This window comes from Tamandua tetradactyla, chromosome 17, assembly GCF_023851605.1.
Source record: "Tamandua tetradactyla isolate mTamTet1 chromosome 17, mTamTet1.pri, whole genome shotgun sequence".
In the NCBI taxonomy this organism is placed as follows: Eukaryota; Metazoa; Chordata; class Mammalia; order Pilosa; family Myrmecophagidae; genus Tamandua; species Tamandua tetradactyla.
The window spans coordinates 33,254,270-33,282,108 of record NC_135343.1 but is presented as its reverse complement, the minus strand read 5'-3'; the positions used below and the strand labels follow the sequence as shown (position 1 = coordinate 33,282,108).

The following is a 27,839-nucleotide window of genomic DNA, read 5'->3' as shown; positions in this document are numbered from 1 at the left end:
AGACAAAAGACCTATACAAAGAAAACTACAAAAAACTGTTAAAAGAAATCACAGAAGACCTAAATAGATGGAAGGGCATACCGTGTTCATGGACTGGAAGACTAAATATAGTTAAGATGTCAATTCTACCTAAATTGATTTACAGATTCAATGCAATACCAATCAAAATCCCAACAACTTATTTTTCAGAAATAGAAAAACCAATAAGCAAATTTATCTGGAAGGGCAGGGTGCCCCAAATTGCTAAAAGTATCTTGAGGAAAAAAAACGAAGCTGGAGGTCTCATGCTGCCAGAGTTAAAGCATATTATGAAACCACAGTGGTCAAAACAGCATGGTATTGGCATAAAGATAGATATATCGACCAATGGAATCCAATAGAGTGCTCAGATATAGACCCTCTCATCTATGGACATTTGATCTTTGATAAGGCAGTCAAGCCAACTCACCTGGGACAGAACAGTCTCTGCAATAAATGGTGCCTAGAGAACTGGATATCCATATGCAAAAGAATGAAAGAGGACCTGTATCTCACACCCTATACAAAAGTTAACTCAAAATGGATCAAAGATCTAAACATTAGGTCTAAGGCCATAAAACAGTTAGAGGAAAATGTAGGGAGATATCTTATGAATCTTACAATTGGAGGCGGTTTTATGGACCTTAAACCTAAAGCAAGAGCACTGAAGAAAGAAAGAAATAAATGGGAGCTCCTCAAAATCAAACACTTTTGTGTATCAAAGAACTTCATCAAGAAAGTAGAAAGCCTACACAATGGGAGACAATATTTGGAAATGACATATCAGATAAAGGTCTAGTATCCAGAATTTATAAAGAGATTGTTCAACTCAACAACAAAAAGACAGCCAACCCAATTACAAAATGGGAAAAACACTTGAACAGAGACCTCTCAGAATAGGAAATACAAATGGCCAAAAGGCACATGAAGAGATGCTCAATGCCCCTGGCCATTAGAGAAATGCAAATCAAAACCACAATGAGATATCATCTCACACCCACCAGAATGGCCATTATCAACAAAACAAGAAATGACAAGTGCTGGAGAGGATGTGGAGAAAGAGGCACACTTATCCACTGTTGGTGGGAATGTCAAATGGTGCAACCACTGTGGAAGGCAGTTTGGCAGTTCCTCAAAAAGCTGAATATAGAACTGCCATACGACCCAGCAATACCATTGCTAGGTATCTACTCAAAGGACTTAAGGGCAAAGACACAAACGGACATTTGCACACCAATGTTTATAGTAGCATTATTTACAATTGCAAAGAGATGGAAACAGCCAAAATGTCCAACAGACGAGTGGCTAAACAAACTGTGGTATATACATACAATGGAATATTATGCAGCTTTAAGACAGAATAAACTTATGAAGCATGTAATAACATGGATGGACCTAGAGAACATTATGCTGAATGAGACTAGCCAAAAACTAGAGGACAAATACTGTATGGTCCCACTGATGTGAACCGACATTAGAGAATAAACTTGGAATATGTCATTGGTAACAGAGACCATCAGGAGTTAGAAACAGGGTAAGATAATGGGTAATTGGAGCTGAAGGGATACAGATTGTGCAACAGGACTGGATACAAAAACTCAAAAATGGACAGCACAATACTACCTAATTGTAATATAATTATGTTAAAACACTGAATGAAGCTGCATCTGAGCTATAGTTTTTTTTTTAATATATTTTTTTATTTTTTATTTTTATTTTTCTCTATAATTTTATCTTTTTCTGTTGTCTTGCTATTTCTTTTTCTTAATTGATGCAAATGTACTAAGAAATGATGATCATACATCTATGTGATGATATTAAGAATTACTGATTGCATATGTAGAATGGAATGATTTCTAAATGTTGTGTTAGTTTATTTTTTTTTAATTAATAAAAGAAGAATATTTACTGCAGTACAGTTTGTTAGAGTGAAAAGAAAAAATGAGAAAGAAAGAAACAAAGTATCTTTTAGTAAGGTAATGATTTCATAAAATTATGATATAACCATATAATGAAATACACAGACAATGGAAAGAATAAGGTGAATGAAAGAGAAAGAGGTTCAAGATAAATTACTAAAAGAAAAAGTTTAAAAACAAGACCGGTGATTATTCTTCAAATAGCTGTCAAAAATATATTCTGTGAATAATGATAATGATAACATATTGCATAAATATGAAGAAAGTGGCAAAATATGCACCTGAGGACAGTGATTATCTTTGAAGAATAAGATAATGGTAGATTTGTTCTGTTATATATTTCTGCACTGTTTGAATTTCTCCTGAAATGAATATATTTTTTCTAATTACCAAACTAGTTTTTTAAAAATTAAGCTTTTAAAAAAAACTAAAGCTACAAATAGAAGAAATACTTACGGTTGTCATAAATTGGGTTAGAGACAACAGGAGGAAGAGCAGTTGTCAAATTACCATGTCCATCAGGGAGGAAAACTTGAAAACAGAGTCTCACCACATTGAGATCACAATCTTCAATATCAAGCAGCTGTTGTTCAGGTACTGAATAACAGAATATAAAATAATCACATAGAACTAAATCCCTGCTAAATTCTCCTACCTGTGGTTATATCCAATAGCCTTGAGAAGCATCCACCTCTGTACTAACAAAAACAGAATGAGATGCAATTTCAAGAATGCTATTTGTCATCATCATCAAGTGTCCACTACATAACAGTATTTATTAAGTTCTGGCCATGTTCAAGAAGTAACTATCCCTGTAATCTGGGATTGAGAATAGAATCTCAAACTGATAGTAAGAACAAATCAAATTTCAAAAAATGAATGCAGGTTGTATACAATGAGAATAGGCATGAATTTATTAATTCAACAAATATGCATTTGGTTCAGTTACTGTGCTAAGACCTCTCTGTAAATTATCTCCTAAATCTGTATATGAATTATCACCCCCATTTTACAAGTGAAGAACTGATTTTAAAGAGATTAAATTATTTGTCCAAAAATTATTTGTCAGTTTAACAGGTGACAAACGGTATGATGGGGATTCAAACACAGGTTACTGAATCTAAAGTCCAGGCTCTTAAAAACTGAACTCCACTAAAGAATTTTATACATGTTATGTATAAAATTGACATACACAGGAATAGTTACTAAAATCTAGATCAGCATCTTAGGGATGAAATACCAAGAGGATATTAAATGATGTAAGGTGGCTAGTTTCCATTAATGAATTTCAAGTGCAAATTAAGTTTGCTTTAAAAAAATCCTATCACAGGAAAATTCTGCAGTTCTGACGAAATAAAAAACCCATTTTCCACAACAAAATACAGGATAATGACAGTTTGTTAAATTGATATTTGAAAAGAAACCTAGTTCCAAAGGAAAATATTATTGCCTTTTTTCAAAATATCTTAAGCTGTAGTAATAAATATAACACAACCATATTTTTAAAACATGAAATACACATATTTAAATTACATACAAATTTTTATTATACAGAATACTAAAATGTGGAATATTAAATTTGAAAACACATGTTAAAACCTAAATTCCTCAGTATTATAGGCAATAGCTAGGAAGTGACAAAAAATTTGGATGGTTTTTCTTTAAAGTACATTCACACAGCCTCAGTAGCTATTACAACATTTAAAATTATCCCAGTATCAGAATTTCTAAGGCTAGCATTGAAAGAGTCTACAAGAACATATTTGTACATTAAAAGGTCAAAATGTTAGGCTACCAATACTTGCATCATAGCAGCATACTCTATTGGCATGATTACATAAGCAATGAGAGGCCTACCCCTTAAAAATAAATTTTTAAGCATTATAATTTTAGAATTCAAGATATTAACATGTCTCTCAATTCCAAAGATGATTAATCAATAGACAAAAAGAAGTAAGTAGCAGGGGGAGGGGGTCTACAATAAGTTTAAAAACAAACCTAGGTGAATAGATAAATTATGGTACAGTCATACAATGGAACAATACTTGACAACAAAAATGAACAAACCATGAATATAGCCCAACATCAATGTATCTCAAAAACATTAAGCTAAGAAAAAAAAAGCCAGAAACAAAAGAATATATGTTGCATGCTTTCATTTATATGATATCTCAGAAAAGAGTAATCTATAGTGATGGAGGGCAGATTATTGATCAACCAGAACCAGAAGCAAGAGAGGGATTAACAGGGAAGAGGCACAAGGAGAATTTTTTTTAGGGCGATGGAAATGTTCCCCATCTTGACTGTAGTGGTCACATCTTAACCACCATACCTAGTGGTGGTACACGGGGGTATACACATTTGGGTCCCTCTTATTGTATATAAAATATACTTCAATAAAAGTTTATTTAAACTCTTTTTAAATGGTGTGCTGGTTTGAAAGGAAGTATGCCCCCTAAGAAAAGCCATGTTTTAATATAAATCCCATTTCATAAGGTAGAATAATCCCTATTCAATGCTGTATGTTTGAAACTGTAATGAGATGTGATTTAGTCAAGAATGGTTGTTAAACTGGATTAAGGGACGACATGTCTCCACCCATTTGGGTGGGTCTTGATTGGTTCATTGGAGTCCTATAAAAGAGGAAACATTTTGGAGAGGGAGATTCAGAGAGAGCAGAACAATGTAGCCATGAGATGCAGAGAGTTCACAAGCCAGCAACCTTTGGAGATGAAAAAGGAAAACACCTCCTGGGGAGCTTCATGGAACCAGAAGCCAGGAGAGAAAACTAGCAGATGATGATGCCATGTTCGCCATGTGCCCTTCCAGCTGAGAGAGAAGCCCTGATTGTGTTCGCCACATGCCTTCTCACTTGAGACAGAGACCCTGAACTTCATCGGCCTTCTTGAACCAAGGTATCTTTCCCTGGATGCCTTAGATTGGACATTTCTATAGACTTGTTTTAACTGGGACATTTTCTCAGCCTTAGAACTATAAACTAGCAACTTATTAAATTTCCCTTTTAAAAAGCCATTCCGTTTTTGGTATATTGCATTCCGGCAGCTAGCAAACTAGAACAAATGGCATGTAAAAGAAAAGTAAATAAACTGGCTAATAGAAGTTTAAAACATTTAGTTATAAAATCTTTCCATAAAACAGAAGAAATTTTACCAGTTCTCCAATAATAACTTTTTAGGGACTTTATTTTGCATTCTCTCAATGTGTGGGAAATACAATTAGTGCTGTATCAGAATTATTTTAATCTCTGTGCAACATGTTTAAAAACCACTGACAGGCAAGAACCATGACTGATACCTGTTTTTACCCAATGCAGGATCCAGTGAAAGAAGGTCTGTATGTATCATTCAAGACCTAGCTCAAATGTTTCCTCTCTTCTGTGAAGCCTAACGTGATCCTCTGAGAGGGAAGGGGTTATCGCCCCTCTCTAAATCAGTATGGCACTTGACCTATACCTCTCTAAGGCATTTAAAGTTTTGTTTTGTTTTTTATCTTACATGAGAATTATTCCCATACACTTCTACCTTATTAGTCTAAGTTTCATGAAGGCAGAATGATGTCTGATGCACCTTTATACCTCTGCTAAGCATGGAACATAGGGGCTTACATACAATGGCTATTTATTAATTATTTCCTCATGTAATGAATGAATAAAGAATTAAAGAAAGGGCTGTGAACAATCAAAGATTTAGATATTTCTATAAGTTGCTGAAGAAAACTGCAAAGTGAAGAAAACTGCAAAGTGAAAACTGACAAAGGGAAGTTCTGCTTTTGGTAATGGCAGACTACAAACGTAACTGGGACCAACTCTACCATGAGAACTTAAAAAGGTAGACAAAATATGAAGCCAAGTCCTCTAAACACATCAGAGAGCTAAATAAAGCAACAGGGAGTCAAGATTTGGGAGGAGGAAACCCAGAGAGGCAAGTTCAGAATAAGAGACCACTTTTATCCTGTATATTTCCTGCTAATTCTGAAAAAGGTGGCTAAGAAGATGTGGCTAAGAAGATCAGAAGTTGAGAAGAACTCTCACTAGACTATATGGGAAAAATTAAGTTCAGGGTCTACACCAAGGATGGGTTATCTGATAAATGCCTGAGTGTGGCCCAGAAGAACTATACCCTAACAGTAAGGGTGAAATTGTAAATATATCAGAACTCACAGGGATGAAAGCACAGCTTCAAATAACCTTAATCACTCACTGAATTTAGGTGATCTGGAAGTACTACTGCACCTAGTGAATTGCTGGAAGAAAATTTTATGTAGATATCATTCTAGACCTTAATTATCTTTATGATTTCTCATATACAATATCTACAATTTTATTTTAAATAACCAGCATATGAGAAAACAAATTAAAGTGATTAAAAAAAAGAGAGGAAGAAAAAAGTGACAAGAAAAACAGACCAAGAATCCAGATAATGATGTTTTCAGACACATGATTTAAAATAAGTATAGTTAATACATCCATGGAGTTAAAAGACACAACTAAGAGTTTAGTGGAGCTTTTGAAACCAAAAAAAAAAGGAACCAAATTATAGAACTGAAAAATACAATGAAATGAAATGAAGAATTTCACCAAATTTATCATTTTATAAAGAAGTCTTACCTTTCTATACCTCAGAACTAAAATATATTTACCAATATTTTCTACCAAGAGATTTTAAAAGTGTTAGTTTACATTAAAGTTTAATCCATCTTCAGCTGCCTTCTTTATATGGTATGATGTAGAAAATTCAACTTAACTAAATAACCATTTTTTCCAGCTTCAATAATCAAACATTTCCTCCTGATCTGACATGTCATCTCACACATTAAAGTCCTATATTTTCCTAAGTCTGTTTCTAGGCTTTCAATTCTACTCTTATCAATTTATCTATCCTTGGTTCAATACTAAACTGTCTTAAATAGAACTTCGTCATAATAAACCCTAATATCTGTTAGGGTCAAATTCTTCTTGCCACTCCTCTTATATAGCAGTATCTTTTCTATTCCTATCTAAATCCATCTGAACATATTTAGTGAAAATTCCTGTTGGTATTTTGTCTGGAATTGCATTAAATCTGTTTATCAATTTGGGAAGAAATAACTCTTTACAGTAGTAAATCTCCATATTCATGAACCTCTCTATTTATTTAGGTGTTCTCTATTATCTCATAATAAAATTTTATAATTTTCCCTAAGGAAATCTTGATCATCATTTAGATTTATTCCTATGTACTTTATATTTTCTAACAATATTTCCTTTAAATGTTTTCTTTTTTGCTGATGTATAAAAATGCAGCTAACTTTTGTATATTATCATATCCATTCACCATACTTATTTCTAATATTGTATTTGTATATCCTTTTGGGTTTTCTCTAGTAAATAATATTTATAGCCTCAAATCATCACAGGTTTATTTCCGCATTTCAAGTCCTTATATCTGATTTCTTTTGTGTGTGTGTCTCACTACCTGGCTAGGGTCTCTACTATAATGCTGAAGAGAAGTGGTAAGAGTAGGCATCCTTTCTTCTTTCTAACTTTAAAGTGCATGCTTCTGATACTTCCCCCTTAAGACTGATGTGTGCTCTATGCTTTTTAATTGATAGATACCCTTTAACCGAACACTCATTTCTTACATGTAATTCTACAATACAAAATGCGATCTTTTTTGCAAGCTCTTTCCACAGTCACATATATTGAGGAGGTGTAACTGTTAATTCGAAATTCTCAGATACTGGGCTGTTTGTATATAACATGGTCTTTCCCTGAAACTTCAGGTGTATGTGTGACACCTGAGACTCAGAGTTAACGCTCTGAAGCTATGAAAGTCAGCATTACCCATACAGGAATGTTTAAAAAGTTGAAAAAGCGATCAAACATCGAGTAGAGATATGACTGAAGCTGATCTGGATAAGACTAAGGTATATCTAAAGAATGGGCAAAAGATGATATCGTCCACATTTTAAAACTTCAATTTCTGTGTGAGACTAAAGGGAGAGATGTTTAATTGGTACAAAATTTATATTTTGGGTAGTGTTATTTTCTAATTTAACTTGTATGATCAGTTAGTTGAACACCATAAGTACATGGAATCTTGAACAGGGCATGAGATTTTGATGGCTTGTCTAGGTTAGTGTGATGCCCCCATATGTCCCAGAGTAATTTTGGCAGTTAATAAAGAAATATTTGCAAAGTCCCCTTGAGGAACTGGGGAGAAAGGAAGAAATATTCAGCCTACCCATCTGAGGAATTCCTATATTCTCACAAGCAGTGGGGACAACGAAATCAATAGGACAAGCCTTTGGTCTTGGGGATTGCCCCTATAAATCTTATTCCTGCAAAGGATAGGCTAAGCCTACTTTTACTTATGCCTAAGAGTCACCCCCAAAGAAACTCTTCAGTTGTTCAGATGTGGCCTCTCTCTCTAAGTCAGCTCAGGAGGTGAACTCACTGCCCTCCCTCCCTACGTGGGACATGACTCCCAGGGGTATAAATCTCCCTGGCAACGTAGGACAGAAATCCCGGGATAAGCCAGGACACAGCATCAAGAGAATGAGAAAGCCTTCTTGACCAAAAGAGGGAAGAGAGAAATGAAACAAAGTTTCATGGCTGAGAGATTTCAGAGTCGAGAGGTTATATTGGAGGTTATTCTTATACATTACACAGATATACCTTTTTAGTTTATGGTGTATTGGAGTGGCTAGAGGGAAGTACCCGAAACTGTTGAGCTGTGTTCTAGTAGCCTTGTTTCTTAAAGATGATTGTATAATGAAACAGCTTTTACAATATGACTGTGTGATCATGAAAACCTTGTGTCTGATGTTCCTTTTATCTAGGGTATGGACAGATGAGTAGAAAATCTGGATAAAAAATAAACAAATAATGGGGGGGACAAAGGTTAAAACTGGGGAGATGGAGATACTAGTGATCAATGAGAGGGAGGAGTAGGGATATGGTATGTATGAGTTTTTTCTTTTTATTTCTTTTTCTGGAGTGACGTAAATGTTCTAAAAAATGATCAGGGTGAGGAATATACAACCATTTGATGATACTGTGAGCCACTGACTGTATACCATGTAAGGAATATTTGTATCTTAAGATTTATCAATAAAAATATTTTAATGCAATCTTTTAATAATGTGAAAAGTGATACTGGTTTGACATGAAATGTAGCAAAAAGCATAAGCCCAATCAATTTCTCTTAAAATGACTTAAAATTTCAGTTTTTAATTGAACAGAAGAATATAAGATAGCACTTGTTCTGTTTCCTTTTGATGTTGACTTTTAAATTCATTTTTAGAAATAAATACATTCCTTAGTCAAAAGAGCAGGATGTGTGTGCAGAAAATAATTAAAACATATTTCTTTTGGTAGTAGAGAGATCGGGTTTTTAAAGTCAATTATAACATCTACTAGCTCTAAATATGTGTGACATTTGTAAAAGTCTAATATTGCTAACATTACTGAAATAAAAGTTAAAAACGGTAAAAATACATAGTATACAGACTGACAATATTAAGAGTTATGTCTTATTTAAATAAAAATGTACAAACAATTCCTATTTATAATGATTATAAAAGTTAATATTTAAGTGCTTATGTTCCAGGCAAAAGGTAAATGGTTCTAGCAGTCTGTCATTAATTTATACATTTTTTCACCAAATTTACTGAAGAACATCTATTCATTATGTGCCAGAAACTAAATTAAGAACTAGTTACAGCTATAAAAAGACAGTGCCTGTCTTTCTAATGGGGAAGAACTAGGAGGGGAAAACAGGATTCCACTACAACTCAAATTATGAGATGATAATTTCCTAAATTAGGGAGATAACAAAAGGACTAGGGAAAGGGGAAAAAAACCAAAAACTAAATAACAACAATAAAAACATAAATATTGTGAAGGATCAATTGGCAGGATTGTTCTATGCCAAATCTACATTCATCTAGGCAGCAGAGAACAACAGTTAAATTCATGAGCTTTGAAGGCTACCTGTGTTCAAATCCCAGCTTCTCTAATCATCAGCTGTGTGACCTCAGCTTAGCTTCTCTGTGCCTCATTTGCTCATTTTTAAAATAGAGATAACGTTACCTATACTTCATAGTTTTTTTTTTTCACAGTAAGGTGATCATTTTTAATTTCACCATACACATACATGCACACAAACACAGACAATGCTTTATCTTTGAAAAATATGGTTTTGAGAATTGAAACTTTTTTCCTTTCAGTAACTACAAAAATACATGACTAGCAATATAATTTCAGATTCAAAATTGAGAAGTTAATTTTGTCAAGATAAAGAAGGTCCCTTTATCAGAAACTTGGAAAGCAGTTTATGGAAGTTTTTTCCTTTTTAAATTATCTTTAAAAACATGATATTCTTTGTTGATTCATTCATAATTCTTTTTTAAAAGGGGGGGAGGGGGCAGCGGGAACATAGAGAAAATTCAGCCCAACAATCTGATAGGCAGAATCATGGATTCTTCAGATTTCCAAGGTAACTGGACTTTAACATCAGAAACTTGTGATTGACTATGACTGAGAATTCAATTATATTAAAAGAAATAATGGGCATATTTCCCTATTTGAGTATTTTTACCAATTTCAAATAATCTCTTTTACTTAAATACATATCACATATGAATTGTCACTTTTTCCTTCTAAGGGATAAAACCCAAAACAATTCCTCTTTAAAAATATATTTAACTCCTGTCTTAATTCATCTATTATTTCTAATTGTTTTCAGTTTTGATATTTTCTCTTGCTGAAATAGTAATGAATGCAGCAAGGTTTCTGGTTCCAATCTTTGAAGAATATTACATAAACACATCTTCAAAGTCTTGCTTTTAAGAAAAAGATCATACAAGTTAGAAGATGATATAATTCTTAATTTTCTCTTCAAAACAGTATCTCTACTAGTATTAGCCATGTGCTGGATTAGCCAAAATGAGAAAAAAATCTATCAACACCTTAGGTCTAGATCTGTGACAACCACTGATGTCATGGATGTATGCTTTGCATTCAGGAGACTTGACATTATGTCTTCCCCCAATTCTTTCAATATTCCCAATTCAAGTGCTTGCTGCTGCTTGGGCTAGAATTTCAGAACATTACATATTGAGAGAGCCTTCACAATAACTTTAAATCTATCACTTGGATCTAAATTTCTACTACTGCTTCCTTTAATGGACCAATTAAATATTTATGAAGATGAATACAAAGAAGGTACCACCCCTTCATTATTGTTCTGGCACACTCATAATTAAACAGAATGACATTCATAGTTCATTTTGATCAAAAACTGTAAAAACACAGAAGCCATGTTTTCTCAGTAACATTGTCAAGAAGAAAATCAAGGTCATAAGATTTTTCCTCAACTGTATTATGAAATTAATCACAACCAACTTACTATCTAGGTTTCTTTGAAACTTACAAGTACAATTTCTACATACATGATTTTGAAAATAATTTGCTAATTTCAACAAAAAACTATATCCTAATATCATTACTTTAAATTAAAAGAAATGGTTCCTTACAAGACTAAAGTAACCTTACCAAGCCATGAGGTTGGTTTTTCCCTTTGTTTGGTGTGTTTAAACAAATGTGTACCACATGTCAATAGGTAAGGCAAATGCCATGAATGTGAAAGCTGTAGTTTGTGATAAATCACTTCTAGATCCTAGGGGATGTGAATTACACAGAAGTGTTATTCTAATTAAACAATCAGGTAACATTATGACAGGTTAGTTTGTAGCATCAAAACTGTCCATTTAAGTTTCTTTTTTCTTAATGATCAGAGGTATCACGTTGTCTCCAGTCTCCTCATTGTGCTCTGTGTGAGAACCATCACAGAGTGGGAACTTTTTGGACCTCCAACAACGATAGTACACAGCTTTACCTCCCAAAGCATGTACTACCTAAGGGTTGTCTTTCTGGATATGAAAGTTTACCACAACTTTGTTGTGATGATCTTTTACATAAAATCTTTTGTAGGCTAGATAACCAATTGCAACTGTTTCAGCAGCAATTATAACTGCTGCAATCCATTCAACTCCCATGCTAGAACTGGAAGTCAGACTCATGGCATCGTTGTTTGCAATGCGTGTGCACAGGATGCCAAGCACAGCCAAGACTAGCGAGGACAACCAGAGTCAAGGTGCAAGAGGCAGAAAAGGGCACGGACACCAGGCTGCTTCTGCACAGGCACCACCCCTCATAGGTTTTTATAAAGATTAAATGAAGAAAAATATTGATAGTACTTACTATGTACCAGGAACTATTCTAAGTGCTATATGAATGTTATTAATATCATGTCTGGTTTTGGACTACTTAAAAAAAATTCCCACAGATGGCCTCATATCTCAAAACCTTCTCTAGAGTCAGAAGACCAGGGTTTGAATTCCAGTTCTGCCACTTACATTTGTTGCATGATTTGACAAAGTTACATAACTAAAGTTTAATTTTCCCTTCTGTAAAGCACTGTTGTTATAACAATAAAATAAAATAACATGCATAAAACATTTAACATTTACTCTCTTTATTACTTTATTAAGAGTGCTTAATAAACAGTAGCTATTATTTATAATCTCCTTATTTCATACTGCATCTAGACCTACATGGCCTCTTTAAAAGTCTGCTCTTTTAATTTGACAATGAATAAAAAATTTAAATGAGCATGCTTGACCCAAATATTTTCCACTTCTGAAATTTATCCTAAGGAAATAATCATATAAGAGCTCAAATTATATAATCAATGGAGCTTTTTTAATAATATGAAAACAAAAATGTTCATTAATAGATAACTGGATAAACAAATTATAGTCTACCCAAACAATGGAATACTGATTACAAGAATAAAACAGATTTATAAGTACTAACATGGAAAGATGCTTAAGATACATTTCTGAATGGGAAAAAAGTAGCAGAAAGAATAGAAAGAATAGCATGATTACATTTAAATTTTAAAATGTATCTACATGAATATACATGTATAAAAATACCTCAAAAATATACATCAAATTTAACAACAGGCAGGTAAGACTGAAAGGGAGGAAGTGACTTCTGCTTTCAATATTATACTAGAAAGTATAAAAAATAAAAACCTTTAGAGAAGAAATGCAGAGCTTATGGTTCACAAAACACAGTACTCATCTGTGATCACATTTCTCAAATTATCATATCCCTTAAATTACTTTTACACTGCAAGGAAAAACACAGACCAACAATATAAGCATGTCTTAAACAGGACAAAGAAATTGACTCTGAAAATCTTACAGTCATTTAATTCCTGAATTTTGCATATTTAAATAGCTGCAGAAAACTTTAGAATGGAAACTCCATTAGCATAGGATACCAGCATACAACTTGGCAGTCATCTGTCTATTCAAACAAGTGCCATATCCCACACCAGAGGGTACCTTAAGTATAAATGCTTAATAAACATTATTTTATGATTCCCCAATAAAATCAACTAAAGAATAACTGACCATTTGCACAAACACACTATAAAAATATTTTGTGTGGCTTCTACTATATTTCTATACTTCTTTTTACACATGGGGATAAATTTTAAGTTTTTGCTGTTGAATAAGCCCTTGAGTTAAAAGCACTCCAGTACCTTATAACCAGAGCACCTATTAAACTTTCAGAAATGTCTTTAGGAAGTGACATTAAGACTACATTCAACAGAAGCAGAACACTTTTTGAGGTTTTCTTATAGAAAAACACTCTCTCTAATAATATCAGATAGCTTTTTGCATAAGAAATGTTTTTCCAACAACTGTGAAAACTTTTAAAAATATTTCATTCCTCAGATATAGATAAAAGTCTACAATTAGAAAAATGAACACAAGTTTTTAAAACTCAAGTTCAACATACAAATAGAAATCACTTACACAATGAGTCACACCTCCACTCCTGTGCCAGCTTGAAAAGATTTATGTACCCTAGAAAAGCCATGTTTTAATCCTAATCAATTTTGCAGGAGCAACCATTTCTTCTAATTCCTATTCAGCACAATAGGGTGGAAACTTGCTTAGATTATCTCCATGGAGCTGTGACTCCTCCCACTGTAGGTTGGTCTGAATTACTTTACTGGACTCCTATAAAAGCAGAAGCATTTTGGAGAAAGCTTGAGAATGACAACAGCAGCAGAGATATAAGAACTACACAGTCCACCAGCCAAAGACCCTTGGGTTTGAAGAAAAGAACGCCCCTAGGGCAGCTTCATGAAGCAAGAGGCCTTGGAGAGGAAGCTAGACGATGAAAGAAACACTGAACTTCATTGGCCTTTCTTGAGTGAAGGTAACCTCTTGTTGGTGCCTTAATTTGGACGTTTTAATAGACTTGCTTTAATTTGGACATTCTCCTGGTCTTAGAACTGCAAACTTAAAAATTAATAAATTAGCCTTTTTAAGTGGCTTTTTAAAAGCCATTCCATTTCTGGTATATAGCATTTTGGTAGCTAACAAACCAGAACAGATTTTGGTACTGAGAGTGGGCTGCTGCTGTGGTTTGCAAATACCAAAGACGTTGAAAGGCTTTTTAAATGGATAAGGTGAAGATTCTGGAAAAGTTGTGAAGAGCGTGACAGAGAAGGCCTAGAATGCTTTGAAGAGACTGTTTGTTAGAAATGTTGACTCTAAACATACATTTGACAAGGCTCTAGATAGAGATGAGGAACATGTTACTGCAAACTGGAAGGAAGGCGATCCTTGTTTTAAAATGGCAGATAATCTGGCAAAATTGACTAGTGGCTTTGGCTGGAAGGCAGATTTTAAAAGCCATGAACTTGGATATTTAGAAGAAAAGATTTCCAAATTAAATGTGGAAAGTGCATCCTGGTGTCTCCTCACAGCTTAAAGTGAAATTCAACAGGAAAGATAAGCTGAGAACTGAACTCTTGGGTACAAAGAAACCAAAAATTGATGATCTGGAAAATTCTGGGCTTCCAGGAAGGGAGACCCCAGAAAATAGTGCTCCTCGTGACGATTTAACCAAATGTGGAACTAGTCAGCCATTTCAGAAAAAGCCAGGATTGGAAATGGAGTTATCCAGGAAGGATTTGTGGAAACTCCTGCTGTCTGATTGGCACAATCCTTGCTTACTACATAAAAAGCCAATAACAGTGTTGTGGGACCTGTATAAACAGAGCTGCTACCAGTCAGGACTGGGGGGCTCAGAAAATGGACAAAGTAAAGGTAAAATAACTGCAGAGGCAAAACTATGGAAGCCAAAGTCTAGAGTCAAGAAACCTCAGACCAGGAGAGCAGACCCACCCAAGCATGTGGAGAGGATGAGTTTGTCCTGAAAACAGAGGATGGGCCTTCCAACTGGTTGCAGTGGAAGAGTCATGCCACCTCAGGCCTTGGAGAGGGTAGAGCACATTCCTTGGGGTTTGGGGAGAGCCTGGCTGCCACCACATGGAAGGGCTGAACATGTGCCCTGCAGATGGCAGAGAGCCCGGGTGCGGCCCTGATGCTTGGAGAGGGTGGAGCCAAGAAAAAGATGGTCTCCCCAATGTCCCCCAAGGTTGTTGCATTTGGAGAGAGGTAGACCTCTGCGTAGGCCCTTGGAAAGGGTGGGACTGCTACTTTCTAAAGCTCCGAAGATAAATGACTCTAAGACTTTAAAATCTAATGGAGTTTACCCTGCAGATTTCCAGAACTGTTTGCGTCCAGTGACCCATGTGTTCCTTCCAATTTCTCCCTATGGAAATGGGAATATTTATCCTATAACTGTCTCTCCTTTATATGTTGACAGCAAATAACCTGTTCTGAGTTTTACAAGTCCAGAGCCAGAGAAGATTTTTGCCTTAGGACAGACTATGCTTATAACTAAATTTGATGAGACTTAGTACTTGTTTTAACCTTATACTATATTTGTATTGTTACTGAAATGCATTAAGGCTTTCTGATGTATTTTGTAAATGAGAAAAACATGTCTTTTTTAGGGTCCAGAGGGTGGAATGTGCCGGTTTGAAAGGATTTATGTATCCTAGAAAAGTCATGTTTTAATCCTAATCAGTCTTGTGGGAACAACCATTTCTTCTAATCCCTATCAGCACTATAGGGTGGAAACTTGATTAGATTATCTCCATGGAGCAGTAACTTGTCCCATTTTGGGTATTAACTTTTGGATGTTAATCCATCCATTTTATATGGGTCTTGACTACTTTACTGGAATCCTTTAAAAGAGGAAGCATTTTGGAGAAAGCTTAAGAATGACGAGAGCAGCAGAGACATGAGAACTACAGAATCCACCAGCCAGTGACCTTTGGGGATGAAGAAGGAGAACGCCCCTGGGGGAGCTTCCTGAAACAAGAGGCCTGGAGAGGAAGCTCGCAGATGTCACCATGTACACCATGTGCCTTTCCAGTTGAGAGAGAAACCATGAACTTCACTGGCCTTTCTTGAGTGAAGGTAACCTCTTGTTGGTGCCTTAATTTGGACATTTTAATAGACTTGCTTTAATTTGGACATTCTCAAGGAAATTAATAAATTTGCCTTTTTACAGGCCATTCTGTTTCTGGTATAATTGCATTCTGGCAGCTAGCAAACTAGAACAACACCCAAATAATAGAAGTGATTATATAAAACATACTTACCATTGAAAGGATTGATTCCTGCCCTTATTCGTGAAACAATAGCTTCTTTTACTTCCTTTTTCTTTACACAACGAATACCCAAATTTTGAAAACTAGAAGAGAAAAACAGAACTTTTGTAAGTGCAGTAGAAACACAAGACATATAAATAAGGTTCTACTAGTGAATACTGTACAAATTGAGCATATACCCACTTCTGCAAAGCCATCATACTGGCAGATGGAAATAAAGCATGAAATATATTTTCAATTGTTACGATAAAAATGTGAGGGTATTTATATTTCTAAAAGGACTGTTAAAATATATCATTTTTACATGCAATATTTTATTATTATATCTTATTAATATGCCTTAATCAAATGTACCAAAGTAGATGAAGAGTAACTGAAAGCAATACCAGTAAACAAAATTTATCTCCCAAATTCATAACCAAATCAATAAAATCTACATATTTGATAATGTAATAAAGATTAAAAAAAAAATGCCCACAGGAAGGTTTCACTAAGCCCACAGAATGTTGCCCACATTCAAAAAAAAAAAAGTGTGTAGGTTGCCTACCAATGTTTAAAAATCAAGTAATTGCATATAAATATTGGGATCTCTGGCTTTTCTAGAGCATTTTAAGGTCTGGCAACACCAGGTTGACCCAAAATAACTGGCTGGAACAGAGGAGTTGCCTCATTTATGCTGGACTCTCCAGTTTGCTGGTCCCTGCCCCTCTCCACTCATTTATGCTGCCTGCTTGGCCTCACAGACTTTTGATTTTTGACTTCTGATTTCACTGCTAGCAATGAAATATAATATAGCTTGTGCCATACTATATGAAGTTATATGAATTTATTATTAGTAAATACTGAAATATGTTTTTATAAAAATTAGGTAGAGGTTTAGTACTAACAATGTTAAAAGTTTCAAAATATCATTTATGGAAAACTTCTTAATAGCTACAAATATAACTAATTTGCATATGTGCAGCACAGCTCATGGTGAGGGGACTCCCCCACCACTACCAGTCATACTTGCTCCCACATGGAAAAACCATGACATCATTAAAGTTAGGTGGGTGTGAATAAGGAAGTAAAACTTGTTTTAATAACATTACTGTTTGTTCAGACTTCACATGGCAATCTGCAACAAGTAGCTGTTTTGTGCACCCCACTTTGTGCTCATGCTATCTTATGTTCAAGCCCGCCCTTCATATGCAGCACATTTGTGATTTTGTTAGCACCTAAAATATCTTTGACATATCTTTCCTCTGCCTTTGATAATTAAAAGTAAATATTGAATTCTTAATCTTTTTTTGAAATCCTGAAACTAAAGTTTTCTTCTTCAAAAGTATTCTACTTCTTTAAAAGATTCCTAAGCTTGGTTCTCACTTTCTGACAAAAGAAGACTTCATTTTATTATTTAACACTACTGATTTTTTTTTTTATTAATTAACGGAAAAAAAGAAATTAACCCAACATTTAGAAATCATACCATTCTACATATGCAATCAGTAATTCTTAACATCATCACATAGATGCATGATCATCGTTTCTTAGTACATTTGCATCGGTTTAGAAGAACTAGCAACACAACCGAAAAAGATATAGAATGTTAATATAGAGAAAAAAATAAAAGTAATAATAGTAAGAACAAAACAAAACAAAACAAAACAAAAACCTATAGCTCGGATGCAGCTTCATTCAGTGTTTTAACATGATTACTTTACAATTAGGTATTACTGTGCTGTCCATTTTTGAGTTTTTGTATCTAGTCCTGTTGCATAGTCTGTATCCCTTCAGCTCCAATTACCCATTATACTGATTTTGTTTTATCTGAATAATCATATGTGACTGCTACTTATAGAATATTAAAAATAGTGGGGAATTTTGAAATTTTGACATGAGGAAACCACGTCTCATAGAGATTAAGTGACTCGTTCAAAAAGAATTTATCAAAGAGCAGCTGAGAATCAGAAACACCCAAAGAATCAATTATTCAGTCATCAATTATTCAATTACTCACAATCATTCAACAAGTTTGGAGCTCCTACTATATGCCAAAAAGTCCAGAAATCACTGGGGAAATACAATCCCTTCCTAGCATGGGGCATATAGTCTAGTACAAACTATAGCTAGGTGGACCAAATCTGGCCCACTGCCTGGTTTTATAATTAAAATTCTATGGAACCAGAGTCATATTCACTTGTTTATATATTGTCTATGACTGCTTTTTGTGCTATAAAACATAGTTGAACAGCTGCAAACATACCTGAAATATTTACTATTGTCCATTTACATAAAAAGTTCACTGACCTAAGATCTAGTGAAAGAGGTAGATATAAAATTACCACACCAGAAAGTGCTAAACTGAAAACATAACAATGTTTGTGAGAGAAATATACATGATGTTATGGGAGCCTTATGATGGGAGGGAGTTAACCACTTCAGGAAGGGCAAACAGGTTTCCTGCAGAGAGCGATACTATGAAAAAATATATATATATGAGGAGGAGAGGAAAGAGACTTTCGGGGAGAAGGAACAGAACACGAAAAGGCTCTACAGAAGAGCCCTGGAGGGGGGCCGCGGTGGCTCAGCGGGCAAAGTGCTTGCCTGCTATGCCGGAGGACCTCGGTTCGATTCCCGGCCCCAGCCCATGTAACAAAAACGGAGAAACAGAATACAATAAAACAAGAAAATGTTTCCCTTTCTTCCTTCCTTCCTTCCTTCTATCCTTCCTTCCTTCTAAAAAAAAAAAAAAAAAAAAAAAAAAGAAGAGCCCTGGAGAGCACAAGAAACAAATGGAGGGCCTGTGTGACCACAGTGTAAAGAAGAGTACTGTACGAGAAGGGTACAAGCACAAGCGGACCACATGGGCCCCACAGGCTGTGTAAGCAATGCTGTTCTCATTCCAAGAACTACATAAACTCATTAAAATGTTTTAAACGGGGGGGGGGGGGGGGGGGATAACAATTCCAATTTCTCTTTGAAAAGATCACTCTGATAAAAGTGGAGGACAGATTAAGGGAGTAGCGGTGGGAGAGGCAAGAAGGCAAGTCAAGAGGTTATTCCAGTATTCCGGATTTAGACCACAGTGGTAATGAGATACTGGTAGAGTTCACAGAGAGAAGCTAACAGAGTCAAGAGCTATTTAGGAGGTATCTATGAGTAGATTCAACGTCTGTGTATTCATGTGACAGATTCTGAGGATGAAACCTGTGTCTGGGGCTTACAGAGCAACGAGTAAGGTAAGGGACATAGAAAGAAGACCAGTGTTGGAGGGAAGAGGTATGCAGAGGATAAGATGATGGTTTGGGTATGTTCTGTTTGAGGTGCTTTAGAGACATCTAACAGAATATGTCAAGAAGACAATAAAATTAAATACTATTCCTCACTGGAGGGAACTAGGGTGCCTTACAAAAAAAACTGATGCTTAGAAGGCTGGGACAGAAAAAGCACAAGTAAGCCTCAAACAATTTGATGTATTACAAAATAAAGCAGTGCACAAAGAAGGATGCAAGCACGTTGAAAGGACACAGGAGAAAGTTGAAAGGGACTTGCATTAGTCAAATTTGGGTTGATTTGAAAAATACAAGAACAATGTCCATGATGGACTATATAATAAGCTAAATTCAAAAATAAAATCCTCGAGGGATGTGTAAGGGTAGTTCAGTGGGAGAATTCTCACCTGGGAGACCCGGGTTTGATTTCTGGCCCATGCATTTCCCAATAAACAAACAAATAAGAAAAGAAAAAAACAAAAAATTCACCAAATGGTGCTACAACAATGGGATACTCACATGGAAAAAGAATGAAATGTGACCCCCACCATACAGCATACAAAAAAAGAGAAAATCCTTGAGTCCATAGTGGTATTTTTTTTAATGGAGAAGGGGAAAAAGGAAAGTTCTTCCTTACAATATACTGTCAAATAACAGATGTAGAAAAAAATTATTTAAAAAAATCATTTTTACAACCACTATTGTAATAGCTGATTCTTGTAGTAGTCATCAATGGATGCCCAAAAGTTACTGGAGAACAGGAGAGGGTATCATTCATGCAGCCTCAAAGTAATAATCCACAGATTATTTATTAATTAAAAAGGACAAAGATAACCTGGTATTAGAGAAATCCACCTTACTCAAGTAATCAAGTTTAATATCACCAAGAAAGAAAAAAACTGGCAACACATGTCTCTTGAAGAGATATTTTGAGAAGGATACAGTATCACCTTTGTATATTTATCACTGAAAATGTTTAACACCATGAGCAACCACTCAGACTATTCCACAGTGAGGGACAATCTCCAAAATAACTAATCTGGATTTTTCAAAAATGTTATCTCGAAAAACTATAAAAGGCTAGAGAACTGTTCTAAATCAAATAACAGGCAAACCAGTCAAATAAAATGTATGATCATTAAGTGGATCCTGGATTAAAGGGACAGCTATAAACAGCATTACTAGGACAATAATTGAGGTCATTAAAATTTAACTATCTATAACCAACACTGAGGAGGAAGAATCAGAAAATCAGGAGCATAACAAGAGAGTGGTCTCACAAAAATCAAGGAATGAAAATGGTTCAAGAAAGGAGTGTTGAAAGTATATACTGCTGTTGGAAGGTCAAATAATACAGATAGGAAAAAAATGTTCATTTCTTACCGTGTGTATTACTAGATGCTTTACGCTGTTGTGACAAAAATATTTTTCAAGTATATGCTCTAAATGGTTACTACTAATATATAAGGAGGCTACTGATTTTTCTTCTATTGAAATTGGTTTCATTTTTTCCCCAAAATGCATATCCATTACAAAAATGAATTATAAAACACACATTAAAAGAAAAACATTAGAAACTCTACAATCCTACCTACCAGAGAAAACCATTAATACCTGTGTGTATATACTACCATGTATATGTACAAATTTACTTTAAACAAAAATAAAATTATTCTCCATATATTCTGTTTTAAAACCTACTTCACTCATTTCATGTTGAGAATAACTTTTTATTTTAATAGATACATACCTGCAGTGCCTTTTTTAAGGCTAATAGGAGTATATCGCATTCATGTACCAATTTATTTAACTAATTCTTTTTGGGTTAGATTACTTCTAACTTTTTGACATTATAACAGAACTACAATGAACATCATTCTAGCTAAACATATGAACATGCTTAATTAATTATTTCCTAGTTGTCAAATTGTCCACCAGAAAAATTTTATTAATTTACACTTTCACTAACATACTGAACATCTACTGGGAGACTGAACAACACGTCACATAAATTTTTTATAGTCTAACATTCATTATATTGATTTTTGTATGTTAAATTTATAACTGGCTTCTTACTAAATAATTTTGTCAGATTTTCTAACATCTAGCAATTTTTAGGTTCACTAAAAATGAAAAGATAAATTGTTCAAACTAAAAAAGAAAATTAACAGCATAAAATAAATTTATATTTACTTTTATTAACAATAAAAAGTACTCCTGGAGCTGAAGGGATACAGACTGTGCAACGGGACTAGATACAAAAACTCAAAAATGGACAGCACAATAATACCTAATTGTACAGTAATCATGTTAAAACACTGAATGAAGCTGCATCTGAGCTATAGGTTTTTTTTGTTGTTGTTTGTTTTTTTTTTACTATTATTATTACTTTTATTTTTTTCTCTATATTAACATTCTATATCTTTTTCTGTTGTGTTGCTAGTTCTTCTAAACTGATGCAAATGTACTAAGAAACGATGATCATGCATCTATGCGATGATGTTAAGAATTACTGATTGCATATGTAGAATGGTATGATTTCTAAATGTTGGGTTAATTTCTTTTTTTCCGTTAATTAATTAAAAAAAAAAAAAAGTACTCCTGGGCCGGCCATGATGGCTCAGCAGGCAGAGTTCTCATCTGTCTGCCTTGCATGCAAAAAAAAAGGACTCCTATTACCATCATGAGCTATGTCTTCCAATGAAGAATGAAAAGGTAGTTTTATATATATACAAATGGTAGTTATGGTACAAATGTTAAGAAAATAAATGTATATACAGTAAACAGAAGTAGAATTAGAAATTATTTTATTCTGCTAAAAAATAACAGCGGTCAGGGATAGGAAACACAGGTACCCATGCTTATCCTATTCTTGAAGGTGTCTATGATTGTATACTCACAACAAAGGTCTACGTTCTTGTCCAAATTCTGCTTCATAGTAGCCGTCTCTGCAGTCTTTTCCAACCAGATCATGAGGATGAGGTTTATATGGGTCATTCTTCGTTACTAATGTGATTCTCACTTTTCCTTTTCCATAATAGTTCATAATCTGAAAACGGGGGAAATGAAATATATGAGCCATAAATGCATCTCATTAAGAACTAATCTACTAAATGTTAGCTAAGTTTATATAATGTAGTTAGTACTGGCTAAATAAAGTTCAAATTACTGGCAGTAGGGATGAAACCTTCCAGAAAACATCAGTAGGGAAGACTTTACCTCTCAGATGATGTGACCTATTGAAGTTAAAGAGAAACTACATGCCAAAGAGCTGAGAGTTTGACATGTCGTTTCTCTCTAACTTCAGTAGGTCACATCATCTGACTCTGCCCATTTTCCTTTTGAAACAAGTAAAATTATTCCAAAATCATATCACAGAGCGATCAGGAAATATTAGATGTTAACTCACTGAATGCCCTGCTCTTAGATGTACTGTCATACCAAATACATTCCTTGAAAGTATTTATTTAAGCCACACTGTGAATGGTAGCATGCCAACATGATCATTTTACTTAAAATGTGTTATTTCATTACACAAAAAATATTTGTTAATCAGTAAGAACATCCAGAGTGTTCAGTGCACAACAGGCAATGAGTCAAGGTGAGTTTTAACAAGATAAAGTTTCATGCAGAAAATATGTGTTGAACATGAAAGTAAAGAGAGTTTAGCGTGGAAGAGGAGGCACTGAGCAGGGGAAGAATTAATGTTTGGTTTGAAAGCTAGCAAATTTGCAAGATCAATGCAGGGAATATAAAAACCAGCATACCACAAGGAAGAAAGGCAGTTAAGTAAGACTGGGAGGCTTAACAGGTGGAAAAAATTCAAACCCATAACTCTGAACTTAAATTTCTTTGAACAGTAACCAGGAAGTACTGCCTTTAGGGATGAAAGAAAGGTATTCAGGAGTATTAGACAGGCTGATCTAGAACTCAACTGTAAAGTGTTTCATACTAACTGGACTGGTAAAGACACAACAGATCTTATATTTTAGAGAATGTATAGAATAAGATGAATTATGGAGAAAACAGATTGAAAGAATTGTGTCTCTTATTCACCTTTTACTAGCATTTCTTCTATTTTAACATTTAAATCAAAGGATATAGATAACCCAAATCTGTATTGCTGCCAAAAATGTGATAAAAATTAGGAATTCAATATATAATTTGCCATTGGCTTATTCTATAATTCAGCAATCCCCTTTATGTTCAATAGAATAACATTTGTAAGTAATCTAACTATAAAATAATGAATTAACATCTGTTGATTAAAGAGTAAGAAAAACATTTTTCAAAATCCACTCTGTCATTCAAGTTTTTAACTGGCATTTAAAGGTTAAAAAGTTCATTAAAAATAAGTCAAATAGTCCCTCATCCAGATCAATCCTGAAATGTAGAGGGGCCAGCCCTTCCAGAACATCAACTAGTTCCATTCCTCTATCCCATATTATCGACAGCCCTTCCAACATGAAAAAGTTAGAATGGGCATAGCCCAAATACCCCTAAAGAGTGGAAGAAAGATCAAAGGTGATGGTGGAGCTACACAAAGAAGGTCGGGTTTAACAAATGCGTAGGAGTGCTGAATCATTATATTGATACTTATTTTAACCTTCAGTACCACAGAACAGCTAGAAATAAAAATCTAAAATTGTGGAATGGCAACACATACCAAACTCTGAAATCTATTCTACAACTAATTGTTGCGATATACTTTAAAATTTATTGCTTTTATGTAAATATATTATTTAAAGAGAAGGAAGATCTAACAGGGAGGATAGGATTTAACAAATGAGTATATCCGCTAATTCATTGTACTGATATTTCTGTTGGTCTCCAGTGTCTTGGAGCAGCTAGAAGAAAAAACAAAAAATCGTGGAACTGTAACCCATTCAAACTTTAAAATGTATTCTGTGACTATTTGTTAAAATGTACTTGGAAATTTTTTACTTTTTTGTATACATGTTGTGTTTCACAATAAAAAAAGTTAAAAAATAAATAAGTCAAATAAATAAAACATACTATATTTTATAAATATATAGTACATGTTACTAAAGTTAAGTTGGTTCATAAACTTCTAAAATTTACGCTAACATTTTTCAAAAAACTGTCTTTAAAGAGTAAAATATTTCAAATTAGTTGTTGCGAAACCTAGAGTATCAGGGACAAACAGTATAGGTAAGGAAAGAGGAGAAAAACATGTCGTTCTCCTTTTCCATAGCCTCTAAACTAAGTAATTACGGAGAAGAGGAGTGCTAACTGAGTTTCCACATTCACATTTTCAGTCTACAGGACAATTTCATTCACCTCTGGAAGGAGAGAATGCTTTTTCTTCATCCCACGAAAGGGGTGACCATCCACAAGCTGCCAATGTGCACTAAGCACTGCGAAGCACTTTACTTAGATTTAATACCCAGCAATGACGGCAATTCATGATTTATCTGCTGAGGCGAAGAATCCATCCTATATTTAAGAAATAGACCTAGGCATCTAGCTATCTAGTATAGGTCAATTTTAAAAAGAGGAAGAAATAAAAGACTTGGAGATTACCATGAAGAAACTAGACCTTTAATGTAACTGTTGTAGCTAAAATATAAAACAACTAAACATGAGATACACACAAGAGAAGGGTCTATTACCTGGATAGATGGGTAGGTTCGGTTGTTGTCTGTGCTGTGCTCTCCTGGAATGCTGCCTGCTGATCGTCCTTCACATTTGTATCTAAAACGCATGCCCCTCTGCCTGGGTTGTTCAATTATCTCTATATATGGGTTATAGCCACCTGAAAATGTTTTTTAAAAGTGGGGGGGGGGGGGGAAGTGGTTTGAGATTAAGATAGCAATAATAATGGATTTTAACCACTTTTTTTTCAAAACAGCAGATTAAAATAAAGATTTTTCCCTCCCAACATGAAGTAACAAGTTTGAAATGCAATTTCCATGATTGGGTAGGAGAGACACTTTTTCCCCCATTCAAAAAGCTCCTACATAGTGTTAACACAAGTCATTCAAACCATATTGATTGGTTAGTACTTTATCACTTAATAGCAATAGCTGATACCAGTATGAAGTTCTGAGATAACCACTTCAGAGATAAACTACTTCCCACATGAGACCAAGTAGAAGGGTTTCCCCCAAGATTTCCCCAGAGGGTTAAGAAGATAGTATTCAGAAGTATAATAATGTACTCTAAAGTGAGTAAAATGTAATTTTACTGCTTGATTTTACATTAGACTCTAAGAATAGACTAAAAGACCATTCACTGAAACTGAAAATCCATTTAAATTCTTGCAGAAGCATATGTAAGCTTTTCACATCTTCACTGGAATCTCAAAAGACTTATACATAGTATATCAGAACAAGTCCTAAGAGATTTCAGGCTCATCAGAATTTTCAAATTAAAGCTTTTCTAAAGTATAAGACACAGGGAAGAAAAATTTTAAAATTGCTTTCTAAATAATTCAAAAATGCACCTTTGGAATGAACTAATACAATATGAATGAATCTCAAAATAATGATGCTGAGGAAAGCCACGCCAAAAAGAACACAAACTATTCTTTTTGTCCATTTTTATAAAAATGTGGAGATAAAATTAAATCTCTTATACTCCTCTGTAAAGTGGGGGTAATATTAGTACTAGCCTCACAGAGGTGTTGTGAGGATCAGAGATGACGTGTTATCTTTTTACCAAGTACCAGGTCTTGGAAAGTGCTGATTTATAGTGATACCACAATGGACAAAGCACAACTGCTACTCTAAAGGACCTTACAGAATAGTAAAGGCAACAGAATACAAATTATTATATGATAAAAGGGAGAAAAATAGTCACAAAATTAAGCATAAAGTGATAAGAACAAAAGAATCAAAAATGCCTCATTATGTCAGATAGGGGGAAAAAAAGAGTTAATTAAGAGGTGGGGAGAGAGATGGGGGAAAAGGCAGAAAGGTAGGGCATTCCAAGGAAGAAAATTGTGTCCGCAGGTATGGCAGCACAGAAGAGAAGATCTGTTTGAGAATCACCACATTTACTCTTAGAAAGAGAAACGAAAGTGGAGCCCACTGGGGGACTTGTATTTCATCCAATTGGCAACAGAGCATCAACAACTCTTGTTAAGCAGGGGAAATCAAGTGATCACTGGATTCTCGATTAACAATTCTGGTGGCCATGAACAGATGTGAGAGAAAAGAGAAAACAGGATTACCAGTTTAGGGACTATTAAAATAATAGCAGCGAGGCAAGTATCTCTGAATATGGTAGAGGTAACAATGATGAAAGGTTATTTAGAAGATAAAATTGATAGTACTTGGTGACTGAGTGAACAATGGTGTTAAAAGAAAGTAAAGGATCATTGAGAGCTTCAAGGTCAATTGACCTTCAGTAACAAAGTAAACTGTTATTACTATTACCTATAGTTTTATTAGGTTTGGTTCAGACCCCTTCTGCTTGAATCTACTACTTATTTGTTCATTCAAAATGCCAGGGAAAACTGACTTTTTCCTAAGCAGTTTCATAATATTTCAATTTTATTGAAAAACAGTAAGACAGACAGACATGCAGATAAACATTTTATACACTCAAATTGCTCTCATCCTTTTATATTCTTGTAGGAATATTTAAGAGAAAGTACATTTTCCTCTAAATAACTGATAAAATCAACAGTATTTCTTACATGACATATAAAACAATTTATGTGGTTGAACTAAAGGTCAAATAAATCCCTGCCCATTACTTATTTAAAGGTGCCTTGATGAGAAATTGATACAGAATGATATCATCAATGGTAAGTGGTTAACATTTTGTGTGTGTGTTGTGAATAAAAGTGCTAGACTCATAGTGAGCATTCAAATAGTTCCTTGGCCACACAGCACATCTTTAAACTAGGTAATGATTTAAGAAAAAGCCTACTTATAAAAGAACAGAAAAGCTGCTGGAAAGATCATTTTAAAAATGTTTAAATTATAAAAACTGGCATAAATATTATCATATAATAGAGTACTTATAAACCCTCCCTTGCAGAAGCTCTTTATTGATAAAAAGTC

At 34.4% G+C, this 27,839-nt stretch overlaps 1 protein-coding gene and 1 pseudogene across 4 annotated transcripts in view; both read right to left on the bottom strand.

Annotated features, from left to right (window-relative positions):
- Nucleotides 1–27,839, bottom strand: part of REL (REL proto-oncogene, NF-kB subunit) — a 40,675-nt gene that overhangs the window by 6,368 nt on the left and 6,468 nt on the right. For all 4 annotated transcript variants that reach the window (XM_077134301.1, XM_077134302.1, XM_077134303.1 and 1 more), the window contains exons 2-5: nucleotides 25,440–25,582; nucleotides 22,707–22,855; nucleotides 16,544–16,635; nucleotides 2,394–2,534 (exon numbers count right to left, since the gene is read on the bottom strand). In XM_077134301.1, the coding sequence (XP_076990416.1) occupies nucleotides 2,394–2,534; nucleotides 16,544–16,635; nucleotides 22,707–22,855; nucleotides 25,440–25,582 (525 nt within the window). The remainder of the gene's footprint in view (nucleotides 1–2,393; nucleotides 2,535–16,543; nucleotides 16,636–22,706; nucleotides 22,856–25,439; nucleotides 25,583–27,839) is intronic.
- On the bottom strand, nucleotides 6,538–14,031 carry LOC143660868 (CDGSH iron-sulfur domain-containing protein 1 pseudogene; annotated as a pseudogene).